We start from the raw sequence: 17,360 nt of genomic DNA on the forward strand, positions 1-17,360 counted from the left end.
TCTTTGTGAACATTTTACTTCTACCTGCACTCACGGACCTCATCTAAGTGTTTACTTCTTCATTCACATCGAATTGAGATGCCTGAATAGTTTTGAAGTGTGATCAACAATCAAGAGACTTTTAAAAACTCTTTATTTAAAAAAAAAGATTAGTATATACGTGTATTTAATGTTTACAGGACTGTACAAAAAATATATGAAGAAATCGTTAATTAAGCGATTATGTACCTTTCGGGCATTTGCAGGCACGGTTCGTTACTGACTATTGGGAGGGACACTAAATATATATTCAGGAACCGTTGCAGTTTCGGGAAAGGTTGGAAAAAATATCATTCGGGAGTGGGTGGGGTGAGCTGGGGAGAAATAAAATTGGGAATTTCATTTGCTAAAATTAGAACAAAATAGGCACCGTTTTGTTAGACAAGGTGGAATTTCTTCTTTTTTGCAGCCTACCAATGCCACCGCACCAGCTATTATGAGATGTGGACTTGTTTTGTGAATTTGTTTTACATGCACGTTCAGCACCAAATAAACATAAATTGCACAAAACTTCTCATGAGAAACAAAAGTGAACAGTATAGTGGATCCCAATTTTACTCTGATTATCATAGAAGACTAGATAAGCCTGATCCAGCTTGGACCACTGAAACTAAAACTGTGCAGCGCCACCATGCGTTTGAGAAAAGGTGAATGTAGGACCGCATGCATTCCCATTTTTAGACTTAATATTGAAATGCCTTTTTTTTCACGTCAAAAGAATTTGATAATTCTGTGATATCCGTGAAATTTACTAAACTAAACTCATTGTGATTTCTTGCTTAAAGTGAAAATACAACATTTGCAAACATCAAAAACGAAATGATGAAATTATCAGGAAATACCTTACTGGATTGTTGGGACTGACAGTCTAAAGCATCCAGTCAAATCGTGGCTCCTGGTGTGCTGACATTTTCAAGAAAAAAAATGTATTTTTCCAACGCCGGTCGGCCGACCAGCGTTGGAGAAAAATGGCTTTTTTTCAAAAACTGCTCCTAAATTTGCGTTTTTAGTTATTCCGCATTTTCTGTGCAATTAATTACACACCTGTGATGGGGTACAAGCCTGTTAGACTGATTCTCTGACCTTACAATTCCCTTAAGTCTATAAATTGCTCCGTTTTATCTTAAGTGGGGTCAGGGAGCCAGACTACAAGAACATGATAGATTTTCTTAGTTTTTCCAGCATCTACAAGCCCAAAACGTGAAACGAGTCAGTGTAACAATATGTGCTATAACAATATCTGCTATAACACGCTAATCCTCCAAATCCATTTATTTCTGAAAATTGCAGCAAAAGCAAATGTTGTACATTCCCTTTAACATAAATTGGGCGGATCTCTCCCCAACCACCCCCGCGACATTTTTATTCCTTTTATCAATCTGACTATATTTTCCACGAACGAAAAAGTAACGAAAAGAAAAACAATACACTCCCGATCCCTTGCATGCACCGAACGTATACGCTACCATTAACCTGCACAGAAAGATTTCGATTATTCACCACACCGAGCTTTAATTCCATGTGTTGGAGATATTTTAATCTTTATAATATTTACATTACGAAACTTATACAATAAAATGCAAAATATGTAATATTTACAACTATTAACACATGAATTGCTATCGTAGCAATAACAATAGAAAGCTTGCTAATTAAGGTACCATTCTCTACACAGTCATTATCCGTTCACTAAACTAAAATTCTCCAATACAATACCGTGTGTGTCAATATCGTACAATATAATCAACAATACGATGTACTTTGTCCGCAACGGACTTGGATCCCAAAATCCAGGGAGATGATTCTTGGACATATACAATTCCATCAATTTTAAAGCCAAACTGTCTCCGTTTTCAAAAGAAATTGTGGGATCACATTTTATGCTAATGAGCTCGCGTAGAAAGTCTCACTTTGCACAATTAAACGCGAATTAATTGCGGCCTCTGTCGTTCGATTCGCGCCAGTCGGATATTGTTGTTATAATCGTTGTAATAGTAATAATGACATTATCGGCACTCTTTGTGGGTTGGCCAAACGAGTTTTACTCTTGAATATTTACACTGCGTACACCACTTACAAACTCAACCAAAGCAATACGTTTGAAACCTTCTAGCTTTCATGTTTTAAATTGGGCGAAATTTTTGGCTTATTCGGGAACAAAACTGCCCCCCCCCCCCCCCCCCCTCTCCAAAAAATTGTGTTCTGCCGGCATTGTCCGGCCGCTGAAAAAGAAATGCTAAACCCCTCTTGATCCGAATCTGGATCCGCAACTGGGGGTTTGATTATGCATATAGTCATTATATAGTGCAATGAGTCAAGTCTACATGTGAACGACACAATGAAGGGCATCTGTGATTCCATTACTATATCAATATAGCTTATTCTACGGACTTAAATTTCAACCATTCTGAATCAATATAAAAAAGAATTGCTCGCCTAGTCTTTTAGGCTTGTGTAGAAATTATCTCAGGATGTTTCATGTTTCACTTTAAGTTTAATTTTAATTTTATATCTTCGGACAATAATTAAAAATCTTTTAAAAAAAGAAAGATTGTTTTGGTCTAGACAAAAGTTTGTAAAAACTGTCATCAGAGAGTGTCAAACCAAAAAAAAACCCAGATTATTATACAGTATAAATAATTACTATTAAATCAAACAAAATTTATTACGAAAATCCCACACCCAGAAAAAAACTATAAACAAACAAACAAATTATAACAAACATATTCTAATGTTCGGAAATAACTTTAAGAAATCATTAATTAATTACCATCGCTAACAACTAATCTACGATAAAACTACTCACTACTTATGTTTTATGTCCTGTCACTTGAGGGCGCCGATACAGACTAGTAAATACATCGCAGTGGAGTAAGGAAAAGGAGCGAAGACATAAATATTTTTCATGGCGGTGGTCACCGATTTCTGCAATTTTTCCTGACGGGGAGTCTTTAGGGCGAGGGCCGTGGTATATTGATACAACAAGGGCGCGCTGTTCATGAAAATCCATGCACAAACGTTGACGTAATGAGTTCACTTTGTCGAAACTTTCCCCAAGTTTGCGGTAACCATTCCGGCAGTTTTCAGAAAGAACTCATATTTATTTTGTGGCCAGATTATTTTTTTGATACAATTAATTGTATTCTTATTGCTTAATTATAACTACTGCATCCCAGTCGATGTTCAGCAGTATGGTGTTATTTTCCCTCTTGGAGCAGTCGCTGCTGGCAAGATACTCCATCATGGATCTCTGTACGTCTTCGGGCGCCGTCTCCTTGAAGTTAACAGAATGGGTCAGGAAATCAACCAACAAGCTGTCTTCATCGGCAGTTTCGTCGAAGCACTTGGTAACATCTAAACCGTTGGGTTGGTGGTACTGCGTGTACGGGATGCCACGGCGGTCCAAGGAATTGCGTATATCGGCTGAAGTTATTTCACAACCGCCCCGACGAAGCTCAGGAAAGCGGTCCAGAAATCGGTTCCATCCGTTGTTTTCTGAACAAAAAGACACCAAAAATCTGTCAACTTATACCCAGCTTTGAAGGGGCTATGCAATGTAATTTTGTTTAATGCAATCCTTGAAAATACACATCTTTGTGTCCTTTTTAACTTTATTTCCAACGTTCGCTTTGCCATTTTCAAGGGTATAGGCCTATTGGTGCGTTTGTGGTTTTTATGCAAATGAAAATTTACATATTCATGTGCAAAACTGTGATGCCAACCAGGCGGAAACCTCAATGCTAGGCCCTACAGCCATTTCGACAACAAAAGTTGCCAGAATGTTATTTATTTATATTTTTTTTGGCTGTCATAAGTTTTTCTTTTCTTGTGATTCGTTGTTGTATCAATACAGCCAGTGAGCAAACTTTTGTCACAAACGTTTCCAATTTCGGGTTCATAAGTTGAACAGAAAACCCATAAACTGAACAGTGTCTTCCTGAAAATGACTCACAGCAACAGCGCCCTCTGTTGTCCGGAAAAGCATGGAAAATTTGTAAATGTTTAAAGAAGTGTAGTTTTGAATACAATTTACCAAAAAGGGACTTCAAACAGTTTTCATACATTTAAGAGAAGTAGAAAGTTGCACAAAATATGTTCCTTAGAAAAATCATGCTATGCCCCTTTAATGTTAAAGCCTGTAATACGCAGTTCTTCACGACTGATTTTGGAAGCTAGAGTGCTGAACACATTGGCCTACTAGCATTTTTGAGGGGGCTGTGCCCGGTCAACAATTCCACGTGGGATATATACGTGCATGTATGAATTATGGCGATTACCTATACTGATGATGCTTTGAGTTTCCTTCTTAATATTGTGTAAAGGGCACAAACCATGACTAGCACCCATGGATAGAAAGAAATACGTATTATAGGGAGAGCTGTGCTACGCCAAACCAATGGGATTTAGCATTTTGCATAAAATACTGACCTGACTTGAGGATCACAAGTATTGCTCCGCCAGGGATCAGGCAGTTGTACAAATACTCCAGGGAGCTGTCATAGTCGTCCAGGTAGTACATGCAGTGAACTGCGCTGATGAAGTGGAACTTAGTCGCATCTCCCGCCTTCTGGTATTGCTCGAGCGTCTGCTGCCGAAAATCACACTCGACACCTTGTAGTTCGTGAGTCTTATATTGAGCCAACGCCTTGTACTGGACTAGCATCTTATCAGAAGGCTCAACTACACGATTATTGACGAGTGAGAATCGCTTTTTGAGTTGCTCCAACATCACACAATCCTGTTCACCTGTACAGGCCATAATTATAATAGTTATAGGTAATTATTATAATACCAATAAGTCAGTCTTCCAACTGTCTTGAGATGTTCCAAACGGATGTTGGGCTGCAATATCATCCGATAGCCGGCCTTTGGGTCTTGGTCAAATTAAGACTGGATTTGGATTTTGCTTCTAAGGCAACTGGCCGCAATCCTAGTGAAGGCGGATCCATTTGAGGGATGCCCTGCCAAAAAGTGTCCATGTTGTGCCCATTCTTGAAAATCACGCATTCTCGAAAATGGGCATGCACATTCTCGAGAATGGGCGCGCATTCTAAGAATGAGCGCCCATTCTTAAGAACGAGCACGCGTTCTTAAGAATGAGCGCTCATTCTTAAGATTGGTTGGGAATATCACGTGCACAATTTATGAATTTTGCCCAATCTTAACAAACATTGCACGACATAATTATGTTAAATGAATTGTATAGCGGTTAAAAGGGAAACAATTCATATAAAGAGGAAAGAAAATGTGCTATGCTTCTGTACTCGTATAATTACGATAATTTGAATCAAATTAAACCTGTTATTATTGCTTTTTTCTGCCCACTATGGGAAGTTTTGTAATAACGGAGGACTGGGAACTAGTCTGGGAAGTGCTTTGTTTAGGCTAGACAAGTTACAAGTCCCTGCATGTATCATATGCGTGCCACAAAAAAAAAAACGATGTCCAGAAGCTGCCAAAATTGCTCTTTTGACTAGATAGAATCCAGCTCTGCGACGTTATGGTGGGATGTGAACAATAAATTGGTGGCAATTTAAATGGGAAATAGCATTAGCACTATGGGATGTCGCAGTATTCATTCTCATTCTTCACATTCTTCATTCTTACGTCCCCCCCCCCCTTGCTTTTATTATCCCAAAAATCAGAATTCTTTGCACTAGTATTATTATGTCTCTTATATTTTCCCGGTCCCCCCCCCCCCATATTAATACGCCTTTACTTATCATATCCACTCTACTTTTCAGAGCCTTGCGTTGCAACAGTATAATTATTGAGAATCAGTGAACGAGGATTCAGCTAGACTTGCCAAGCGCAGCCGGTGCTCGGCATCGACAAGACCGTTATCTTGTCGCGCATTCTCGAGAATGTGCGCTCAATCTGGAAGAGTTATTTTTTGCCAAGATTGAGCAAGGATCCAGTTGCACATTCTCAAGAATGTGCATGCCCATTCTCGAGAATGCGTGATTTTCAAGAATGGGCACAACATCCAGTTGGTTTTTAGTAAAAGCAAAAGAGGATCGAAGACGACTGTTTTCATCGATGCCATGGTGATAGTATAATCAAGCTGTGGCCGGAGCTTCGATCTACATGTCACTTGGTGGTCGGTCGGTCAGTCGATCGGATGGTCCGTCTGTATGCACCACTTGTGGGGTACCCGTCCTTTGTTCGAGGTACCCCACAAATAAAATCTTTAGAAAAAAGGGTACCCCGCAACGACAACTTTAGAAATAGGGACAATGGGACATAACAACAATGGAGGTACCCCGGAAGTCCATCTGGCTGGAACGTCCGTATGTCTGTCTGTCCGTGCTTACCAGTGACCACTTGTGGGGTACCTGTCCATTGTTGGAGGTACCCCGCAAGTGAAATCTTTAGAAAATAGGGTACCCCGCAAGTGAAATCATTAGAAATAGGGACAAAGGGACAATAATGGAGGTACCCCAGAAGTGTCCGCCCGCTGGAACGGACGTATGTCTGTCTGTCCCGAAACTTGACCAAAAGTATGGTGTTCCATAGTGTGCCATCGGCGTCGCATTTTTAAGCTCTGGCAGGAATCAATTTGATCGATTCCATGCAAGCCTTTTACACAAGCCTTCTTGCAACACGGTACTTGTTTTGGGTTTGTTGACAATTAGCATTGCGACAATACATACATACAACAGCATTATAAAATGTAACGTACCTGATCCACTGCCCACTCCAAGGACCCGTAGCTCTTCTTGTCCGTCCAGTGTGGCCTGGAGTTTACCAACCACCGCCTCGCTAAACACACCGTCCACCCAGTCAGAGAACACCCTCAATTTGTCAGACCGAGCGCAGAAGACTTTGAACGCCTTGGCATAGTGGCTCGGATCGCTGAGCAGACTCTGTAGTGATTTTGTGTCCATGTTCTCTTTTCTGCTTGATTACTCCAATATTTTGACAGCTGTAGACAACCTGCAGATAGGTGGACGGATTTTGACCCAACTGACTTAAACAGTCTCAATCATGAAAGGATTGAAATTCGAAGAAATTACGAAAATATTAATATAGAGCCGTCTCGCCCCACGTCATGTTACCGCAGCAACGCACAGCGCCCTCCATATTGGATTACAGGGACGTTGACGGCGCGAAGTTTATAACACGTAAATTACAGACGATCCCGAGTACGACTCGACTTGCAAGACAAGTTAGTGTCATTGTTGTGCCCATTCTTGAAAATCACGCATTCTCGAGAATGGGCATGCACATTCTTGAGAATGTGCAACTGGATCCTTGCTCAATCTTGGCAAAAAATAACTCTTCCAGATTGAGCGCACATTCTCGAGAATGCGCGACAAGATAACGGTCTTGTCGATGCCGAGCACCGGCTGCGCTTGGCAAGTCTAGCTGAATCCTAGTAGAGTGGATATGATAAGTAAAGGCGTATTAATATGGGGGCGGGGACCGGGAAAATATAAGAGACATAATAATACTAGTGCAAAGAATTCTGATTTTTGGGATAATAAAAGCGGGGGGGGGGAACGTAAGAATGAAGAATGTGAAGAATGAGAATGAATACTGCGACATCCCATAGTGCTAATGCTATTTCCCATTTAAATTGCCACCAATTTATTGTTCACATCCCACCATAACGTCGCAGAGCTGGATTCTATCTAGTCAAAAGAGCAATTTTGGCAGCTTCCGGGACATCGTTTTTTTTTCGTGGCACGCATATGATACATGCAGGGACTTGTAACTTGTCTAGCCTAAACAAAGCCCTTCCCAGACTAGTTCCCAGTCCTCCGTTATTACAAAACTTCCCATAGTGGGCAGAAAAAAGCAATAATAACAGGTTTACTTTGATTCAAATTATCGTAGTTATACGAGTACAGAAGCATAGCACATTTTCTTTCCTCTTTATATGAATTGTTTCCCTTTTAACCGCTATACAATTCATTTAACATAATTATGTCGTGCAATGTTTGTTAAGATTGGGCAAAATTCATAAATTGTGCACGTGATATTCCCACCCAATCTTAAGAATGAGCGCTCATTCTTAAGAACGCGTGCTCGTTCTTAAGAATGGGCGCTCATTCTTAAGAATGCGCGCCCATTCTCGAGAATGTGCATGCCCATTCTCGAGAATGCGTGATTTTCAAGAATGGGCACAACATCATGATTCATTGATCTCCAGTGCTGAAGTGCTTGCTGCTACCACTAAATCGACAACTGTAGCGGGGATGTAATTCCAGGTAGGCCTACTAATCATAAGATTTCAGTGTCATGAAATCAAGTCCGAAATAAAAAAAACGGTGGCGTCCGGAAATTGGGCACAAATTCAGCTGGGTGTTCCGTAAGTAACGAGTAAACGTGCAGACTTGGCGCACTTGAACAAATCTCTGAAAATCCCACATTAACATTTAATAATTTCTTTAAAATTGATAAATTCAGATAAATCATTGTAACCTCCAGTTTGTAAAATCATTTTCATGTTTTGGGGCGCATTTTAAAAGAGTTCATTGTCATTGTGCACTTCGAAAAAAAATCAGAAAATAACGCCAAAATAAAATTTCATTGGAACTTTGTAAATATGTTTTGGGTAATCCTTACTTTTAGGACACCTCTATTTTTTACAAGTTCTGTTCAAAACTGACTTTTGCAGATGACTGTCCAGTACCAAAGTGACTTTTGCAGGCTAAAGAAGTCTTTTTTCTTCAGACAAACTCGTGTTAGTTATAATTTTGAAAGCACTTTCAAAGAAAATGTGACTTTCCTACCTTTTTTTGCAGTTCGCCATCTTGCTTTTTAAATTTATTTTCTGTTTGTCATCGTCGTCTTTAACCCCTCATAAATCAAAACCCTGCCCTCTTTCTACAAAATCAAACCTGCTGATATTCAAGAGGTGTCGTTGCCAAATGTTCAAATGTGTCAATAAATATCAGAATGTCACTTTTGAGTGTCATTTAGTCAGCTGTTTTGGTGAGTCTTTTAACCTTATATAGGAAAGGGGTCCTAAAAGTAAGGATTACCATGTTTTGTTCATGTATTGTTTGACTCAGGCCTAGCCCTATTCTCGATTTTGATCCTTTGTTTAATGCATTGTTTACTGCAATACACGTCCAAATGTAAACAACGCATTATACAGAGGATCTAAATCGAGACTAGCCTAGCGTTAGTTCAGTATTTGACCATAATGACATTTCTTTTGTACAAAACATATGAGACAGGCTGAATATTTAGGTTTTTCCTACTCATAGTGAAATCATCACATTTTTCATTGTTAATTTTTATCCCATCTGAACTGCACTTAGCCTTTGGCCTAAGTTATTGTTTTTATTTAGGGAAAAAATGTAATTGTCAATTAAATCAAGGGCAAACACTGCAAAGGTTGATTTATAATGTCAAGTATTGCCCTGTATGAGCTTGATGAGAGCTGGCGATCACCAGTAATTTGTGTGTGTGTATGTGTTATTACTCTGCAGATTGAGCGCCATTAATTTTGCTTTTTTTGTGTTCTGTTTTTATTTCGCAGTTGACTGTATGTAAACCTGTTATCATGGCAGCAAGATCAACATACTACCAAGCCCTGGATGGCCCTGCAAAAGTCCGATATAACAAGATTCTGCAGTGTATTGATGACATTGATCCATACACAATTAGTTTGCGGTCATGGAAAGAGGATCCACATTCTCTTCCTCAAATATCGTATCCTGACATTGTTAATTTTCTAGTGTATACTCCTAGTCCATACACTTTGGAGGACTTGAAATGCTATAAAGGCCTGGATGCGTACAACCAATTCGTAAGTGGATGGGTTCGTAATGTCGTTTCTACCGTCATCAACGGCAAGCACGTTGTTACAGCAAAGGTAATAAACTAAGACTTGGTGGAAAAAAAATTATGTGCCCTTAATGTAAACTTTCTGTAATTCACTCCCCATCAGTGCACACCATAAGAAGATGCTACTTTAATACAGTGCAAGTCTTTAATTGTCCTTGTTATGAAATATACAACTTTTTAAGGAAAAAAAATATCAGATCTTTACATTCCATATTTTGTACATTGGTCTTGGGCATGTTACTTCGTGTGATATTCTTTCTGTTTGGTTTACTGAAAATGTTTTGTAACTTTTTTCTTAACACTTGCAGGTGATGCATTCACAGAGACTGCGGGAGGCGGCACTCAAGCCATGGTTAATTGCAGAAAAGTGTGGGAAGATCATCGCAACCCACTGCAACTGCATTGCTGGTCTCGGAGAGGCTTGTACTCATGTCAGTGCTTTGATGTTTTACATTGACACAAAGGTGCGTATCAGAGATAGCAAAACAGTAACACAGGAACCAGCTTACTGGAAGATTCCATCTGCTGTAAAGGATGCCCAATACTTACCTGTAGCTCAAATAGACTTCACATCAGCCAAAACCAAAAAGAGGAAGCTTGATATGTTAGTTAATGATGGTTTGATGCCACCTCCACGGAGCAAGGTGCGGAAGATAGTTCCTGGGCCTACTGATGCTGAACTCACAACCCTCTTCTCGCAGATGAATGCAACAGGAACTAAGCCGGCACTCCTCAGCGTTGTACCTGAACACTGCCACCAATTCAAACCATCACATACTGACAACATCCTTCCGCCAATTCTAACCGATCTGTATAACCCTCAGTACTCAACTCTCTCATTTCCTGACCTGCTTAACAGATGCAACGAATTTCAGCTGACAATTACCCAAGAGGAGGCAGACAATGTAGAAAAGGCAACAAGAGCACAATCATCCAGCAAGAAATGGTTTCGTTTTCGATCAGGCCGCACCACTGCATCAAAGATGAAGAATGTTTGCAGGACTAATCCAGACCAACCTTCTCAATCACTCATTCAATCTGTGTGCTATCCAGAGTCGTGCAGGTTTTCTACAGCTGCAACCAAGTGGGGATGCTCCCATGAAATAGAGGCACGGCAGGCTTATGTGGAAAGAATGGGAGAAGTGCACCATAATTTTGATGTTAAGGACTCTGGCTTGGTAATTAACACAAGTTGCCCCCACATTGGGGCTTCCCCAGATGGGCGTATTTCCTGTGATTGCTGTGGGGAAGGTGTCCTAGAAATCAAGTGTCCATTTTGTGCTCGTGACACTCAAGTCAATGAATATGCATCCCTACAAAATACATGCCTTGTAGCAAATGATAACGAGGTTTCTCTTGATAGGAAACATGCATACATGTATCAGGTTCAAACACAAATACATACTTGCTCTGTTGACTATGCTGACTTTGTGTTGTGGACAAATACAGATGTCCATATCGAGCGAGTTGAGCCTGATGCAAATATGTGGGATGAAATTCTAGAAAAAAGTCGCGAGTTTTTCTACAAAGCAGTGCTACCAGAATTAATGGGCAAATTTTACACCCGTATCCCATCTGTTCACGATAAGCCACCAGCTACACACTGCTACTGTGGAAAATCGCAACCTGTGGACAAGATGATCTCATGCGCTAATGAAGGCTGCAAAATCACCTGGTTCCACCAAAGTTGCCTCCAGATAAAGAGACTGCCAAAAGGGAAATGGATCTGCCCAGAGTGTCGTAAAATACCACGGAAAAAGGAAGAATGAAATTTTTATTATAACAATAATTGGTTGTGCTTTTTAAGGAAAGTTGCAGAGAGTTTAATCACTTTCTTTTTTCCACCCCAAGGCAAAAAATGCATAACTTTTGGGCTAAAGCCATTCCCTGAAAAAACTAGTTTTTTTTTCACTTTGAGAAAAGATAAAGGCTTTTGTGCAAAAACATGATCTTAATTGTCCAATGGGCTCCATCACTGTGGAAAGACTGTACCCTTATCCTTAAAAGAATACATTTAAAAAGGGCTCCTGCATGTACCTTACTTTTCCTAGTTGTATTAATTTCAAATGGGTGCAATCAAATGTACATGTATAGAATTCCCTTGTAACACACACCAGGCTGTAATAAAAACAAAGGACCTCTGATCAAAGTTTTTCTTTCTGTAACAGTAAGCAAGTGTTTTTATTATTGAGTTTACACTGTGCATACTCATACGACAATGCAGGTGAACACATTTCAGAAAATACTGTAGAAAGTTGCTCTAATGAACATTCTGCATCCGTGAACATGACTCATGGCTCTCAATTTGTAAGTTACAGTGTATCTCTTTGCTTCCTATAGTCTATAGTACATGTATAATGATCACCCACAGTAACAACAACTTTTGATGGATCCCAAGGTTATTCGTTATCTACTGTACTGTAAAATTGACTTCTCTTCAAAGGCGTGCCTTATGTCAGAACCCACAATTGTAATATACAAAAATAAATAACATTCTTGTTATGTATACATGTCCAAAGGATGTGTTTCTCTGGTTCTTCCCCCCCCCCCCCCAATAAATATATATATATTTAGTTTAAATAAATATTATATAAATAAATATAATATAAATAATATAATATATATATAATATAATATAGATGTAAAAACAAAAGTAAAACAGTGCTCACCGGTGAGCACTGTTTTACTTTTGTTTTTACATCTACTATGCTTCACAGTGCTACGCAGCATCCCCACATTTTATAATATAATATATATAATATATATAAATAGATATATCCAATGAAAATGGCATCCATCACAATCCAATATATGAATAATATAATATATATAAATAAATATAATAAATAAATGAATGAATAAATAAAAATGTACATATATAAATAAATGAATAAATAAATATAAATACATGATCATAATTAAAATAATACACTGGTTAAGATAAAATGTGTTTGGAAATGGCCACAACAATGAAAACTATATACACCGGTTATAAAAAAGAATCACATTTACACTGCCATCCACCACCGCATTAGGCATTTATACAAAATAAGCTTATAACTCATCATGGGCGGGGGCCAGCAGCTTCTAGAGTGGCGTGTTCGATTATAAATCATTAAATGTCCTCTTCAGTAAGACAGAGGTTTTAGCCAAAATTCAATACAATAGATATTTCGTCACCACCACGAGTGTTTTGTTTTTCCATGAAAGTCGACTTTCATTCATTTCTAATCTATTTTTATGTGCTCATTTTATTTTTTATTGTTGGACCATATTTCTTGAAATTCAACCCCCCCCCCCCCCCCAATGTGAATCATATCCATTCACTAATATGAAGAAGTAGACATTCGAATGGATGGAGTTATTGGAGTAAGGGTTGCTATAAATCATATGATCCAACGTTACTTTCTCTCAAATGGTTTGTGACAGATTATTTTGGGAAAAACCACAACAAATAGCATCAATGCTATTATGACAGAGTGTTGTAATGACTTGGACTCGAGACTCGGGACTCCAATCGACTCAAGTATCCAACCTCAAATGACTTGACTTGGATTCGCTTCACTTTTTCAAATGACTTGACTTGGATTCGAATCACTGTCAGAAATTACTCGACTTAACTCTGACTCGAGTCTGCCAAAACAGATTTTTTTTTAAGATAACAATTTAAACTTAGCTTGAACGAAGTTACTGCAGTGACAACTTGACTTGACCCGACTTCACCAACATGCCTGTGTTGATTTGATTTGACTAGGGATTTGAAGGTACATGAACATGTACATGAGTTTGACTTGACTTGGCACTCAGAAGGCAGTTCAACTGGACTTAACTTGAGACTCAAGCAGAGGGAGACTTGTTCTAAAATTGTTATGACATGGAAGAAAAATAGGCAATAAAGATTGAAAAATTGCTTCAATGACACTTGTGTCTGGAAAAGCAAAAATCCATTCAGTCAAAAGGAACAACTGATGGGCACATGTTGGTCAAAGAACAAGATACAACGGTGATTTTGTCCAGAAGTGTAACATTATCATCTCTGGAAATGACAAAATCCATGGGAATTGTGCTGTGGAGGATGGTATATTTCTGGCGCAGATGTCCTATAACTCGCTCCACATGAATTCTGGAGTTTGCTACTCTGCGCGTGTTTTCAACTTGCTCTCCAGATAGTCGTGGCCCATCTCTTCTAAATGCAGGGAGTACAAGCTTAGCACCCATCATTCCAACGCTGTCTGAAACATCAAATCCCCTGTCTGCCATCACAACATCCCCTGGACACAACTTGTGGAGGAAAGATGAATGTTCAACCACGTATTTGTCGCTTGCTCTTCCACCCCAGCCTTGTGATAAATAAGATATGACTCCTTGAGGGGTGATGCCGATTAAGTATTTAACAGTGTTGTTGTGTTTGTACGAAGACCATGTTGACGTTCGTGCTGCAAGATTGGACGGCCTTTCTAAAAATATTTCGAAGCAATCGATAATAACAGTTATCTGTTTGCCAAAGTGTGTCCTGAAACTCATGGGCATAGTTTCCCACAGCTGTTCCCGATCAGGCCAAAATATGAGTGGCATCAGTCTGATATACATGATGTTAATAATGTTCAAAAATGTTTTAGATGCTGTAGACTTATGCACATTAAACCTCTGCCCAAGGTCCACATATGTAGGATTCAGTCGGAGTTTTATGAGGCACAACACTAGCTGCTGAAATTTTGTTAACTTGTTCAAACAGCTGCACACAATGAATGTTTCTAGGTACGTAAACAGAACATCCAAAATGGCAAAGCTTGACAATCCTGTGAAATGCTTCACATTTTCATCATTATCTTGGAAGAACTGCCGATCAAAATTATTGTTACTCTCAGCCAGCTGCTCTTTCAATTTTCGATTTTCCTCTAACAATCGCTGTAATTCCGATTGTGTGGAATTCATGGAGTTGCTATCCAAGTCAGTTTGGCAGGCCTCTTCGGAAGTGGACTGTTGTCGTTTGGGGGTCTTGGGAACTGAATGAAGCTGGAGAAGAGCCTCGGCGGCATCCAATTTGGACTTCTGTCCCTGCCTGTAGCAGCGTCTTTGGTACCTCTCCAAGTCTCGAGTGACAGTTGCACCATCTATGTTGCTGTGACCAAGCTTGACAGTTGGTGCCCAGTCTGGATTGGTATTATCATACAATGCAGAGGGCTTTCCTACAGGGAATAAAATACAAAATAAGTTAACAAATTGTTCATTCAAATAACATTATAGTGGGTGGACCCCTATTGATCACAAAAAAAGGGTTGGTTCCATAATCCTTTGTTTTTTACTCCCAACTGCACATACGTAACAATGCGCCTTGTTTTTCTTTGGTGACCTTTGACAATGCATGTGCTACTACGTTCACACACAGGCTTTTTGTGTGCATCTCATCTAGGCGCTTGCGTCAAGCAGGTCTGATATCGCGCACTCTGCATGTGTCCTGCACTGCTCCCTGTAGGATGCCATCTTGATGTTGATCACCGTTGTCAGGCATTGTGGGTATTGTCAAAGGTCACGACAGAAAAGCAATGTGAGCAGTTAGGGGTTACGTATGCGGTTACAAAAAGGGCTAATGTACAAGAAATTGGCAGAGAAAATGAGCGTTGATTTCCATATAATATCCATTATCCAAGCACTATCTCAGAATCTCAGAATGTTGACTGGACATCGCTGCTAGGCATCATCATCCAACTATGGATTTACAATCTTGTTGAAGTGCAGGCTTGATGAAAAAAAAAAAAATTAGCGAGGAAAAATATTGGAAAGAATTCCATACCCAGCCACTTCCATGCACAAAACCTACACTTACGGGACATGCCAATGTTTCCTAAGAAAATCTGGCAAAAATCTGAGCGCGGTTTGCTCACAGTCACAGGTACACTTAAACTTTAAATTTGTGTCAAAATCCCCATCCTGGGGCATGAAAAACATAACGAAAACCCCAAATAAGGGTCGGGATAGTGCAAAGAGGTGGAGAGGGCCAGGGGAACATTAAGTCCATGGAGTACCACAGAATAAAAGATTTTTCATAAATTTCAAAGAAAAACTTTAAATTTTCTCACTCCTGTAACTGTAGTGTAATATTAATAATATTATTAAAATAATCATTTTTAGGAAAGAATTCCATATACAGACTCCTCCTCAGACCTTCTGCACAAACTGTATGGGCCATGACAGAAAAAAGTCAAGGTGTTTTCTGACAAAAAATCTTGATTCAGTTTTCCCTCCTAAATTTGCGTTTCTTCATCAGATTTACAACTTTGGGTACTTAATTTCAAGTCATATTTAGGAAAAATAAGAGGAGTCCGTATACGGAATTCCTTTTACTCAAATAACTCACCGCTTGTAAAATGGTCCGAGCAGACCCGTACATACGGCAAGTTGCTCTCTTTACTGTCTCGGGCGATTTGCGACAGAGAGTTCCAGAGTGGCAGCTCCTTCTCGGGTCAAAACGGCGGGCAGCCGAAAAAAAGATTTTTTGTCCCGATCCCCCCTGTTGCTGCAGCCAATAATTGCGCAAAAATTCACCATTTCTATGTCTTACACAGCTTGGAAACATAGAAAATGTCGAAACAGCAACCAACTGACAAAAGTGTGTATGCTGCGCTACGCTACCGTCACGTACGTACATGTATGTGGGTACGGGTACTTATGTGCGTTTTGTTGTTGTTATGTTGTAATCCAACATGGCCGACCAACAAAACAATGACGTCACCCTCGCGCCCTCTATAGATCCTCCGAGAGCCTAAAATCTGTATTGAATCAAGTAGCCATATGAATCAAAATGCCATAGTGGGACATGTTTCCGCCGAGTATTGTAGCAAAACGACTGTAGTCTGTACTACTGGAGAGACTCGGCCGGGTAAAGTCGAATTTGTTTAGGCAAGCAATTAAGCTAGACTGCAAAAATACAAATTACAAATGATGGACTGTAGCTTTAAATGAGCGCAGTTAATTTTAGGGAAATTTGGGGGTGATCGACGATGAAGACGACAAAACACGACACGAAAATAGAGCTGGTACACTGCGAGGCACCGTGAATGCATGACAAATTATATTCTGATACGACTAATTACATTTCTTGCATTAATAATTGAATTTCTTGCATTACTAATTAATTTTCCCTTAATACTTATTAATTTTCTCGCATTACTAATTAAGTTTATTGCATTAATAATCATTTCAGAAATTAGTCAAATAAGACACTTTTTCAGGACTAATTATAATTAGTCAAAATTTACCATACATGACAAACTATCAATTAGTCAAATATGACACTGCGCATACCTATTTTTTTTTTTTTTTTGGTCATTTGACTTAATAACATTTTCAGTGAACTGGTCAGGGCTGGATAAGAGACAATTTCAAAGAACACAACCATATCTAACAAAGAGACAAAACAGGATTTCATTAGCTTTTAAACTTGTGTAAGGCACCTCGTTGTTTGATACGGTGGCATAAACGCAAAATATGAACTCACCAGGGGCCGCACAGTTCTCTAG

At 39.3% G+C, this 17,360-nt stretch overlaps 3 protein-coding genes across 4 annotated transcripts; 1 reads left to right on the forward strand and 2 right to left on the reverse strand.

The window, feature by feature from the left end:
• Positions 1 to 1,529: 1,529 nt before the first annotated feature.
• Positions 1,530 to 7,198, reverse strand: LOC119728402 (histamine N-methyltransferase-like). The gene is made up of 3 exons (XM_038200627.1): positions 6,722 to 7,198; positions 4,468 to 4,785; positions 1,530 to 3,534 (listed from the first exon to the last, which is right to left on the reverse strand). The coding sequence occupies exons 1-3, from the start codon at positions 6,924 to 6,926 to the stop codon at positions 3,185 to 3,187; spliced, it is 873 nt and encodes a 290-aa protein (XP_038056555.1). The 5' UTR covers positions 6,927 to 7,198; the 3' UTR covers positions 1,530 to 3,184.
• A 975-nt stretch (positions 7,199 to 8,173) lies between these two features.
• LOC119728400 lies at positions 8,174 to 12,358 on the forward strand. 2 transcript variants are annotated; one of them, XM_038200625.1, is made up of 4 exons: positions 8,174 to 8,252; positions 9,533 to 9,868; positions 10,149 to 10,304; positions 10,700 to 12,358. In XM_038200625.1, exons 2-4 carry the CDS (start codon positions 9,557 to 9,559, stop codon positions 10,844 to 10,846), a joined length of 615 nt encoding a protein of 204 aa, XP_038056553.1. In that variant the 5' UTR covers positions 8,174 to 8,252; positions 9,533 to 9,556; the 3' UTR covers positions 10,847 to 12,358. The 2 variants fall into 2 exon arrangements, with proteins under 2 accessions (XP_038056553.1, XP_038056552.1); XM_038200624.1 differs by having other exon boundaries at positions 10,149 to 12,358.
• Positions 12,359 to 12,627: 269 nt separating this feature from the next.
• LOC119728401 lies at positions 12,628 to 16,497 on the reverse strand. The gene is made up of 2 exons (XM_038200626.1): positions 16,199 to 16,497; positions 12,628 to 15,029 (listed from the first exon to the last, which is right to left on the reverse strand). Exon 2 carries the CDS (start codon positions 14,773 to 14,775, stop codon positions 13,789 to 13,791), a length of 987 nt encoding a protein of 328 aa, XP_038056554.1. The 5' UTR covers positions 14,776 to 15,029; positions 16,199 to 16,497; the 3' UTR covers positions 12,628 to 13,788.
• Between the last annotated feature and the right edge of the window lie 863 nt (positions 16,498 to 17,360).

The sequence above is a fragment of the Patiria miniata genome, unplaced genomic scaffold (assembly GCF_015706575.1).
Source record: "Patiria miniata isolate m_02_andy unplaced genomic scaffold, ASM1570657v1 HiC_scaffold_20, whole genome shotgun sequence".
NCBI classification, from domain to species: domain Eukaryota; kingdom Metazoa; phylum Echinodermata; class Asteroidea; order Valvatida; family Asterinidae; genus Patiria; species Patiria miniata.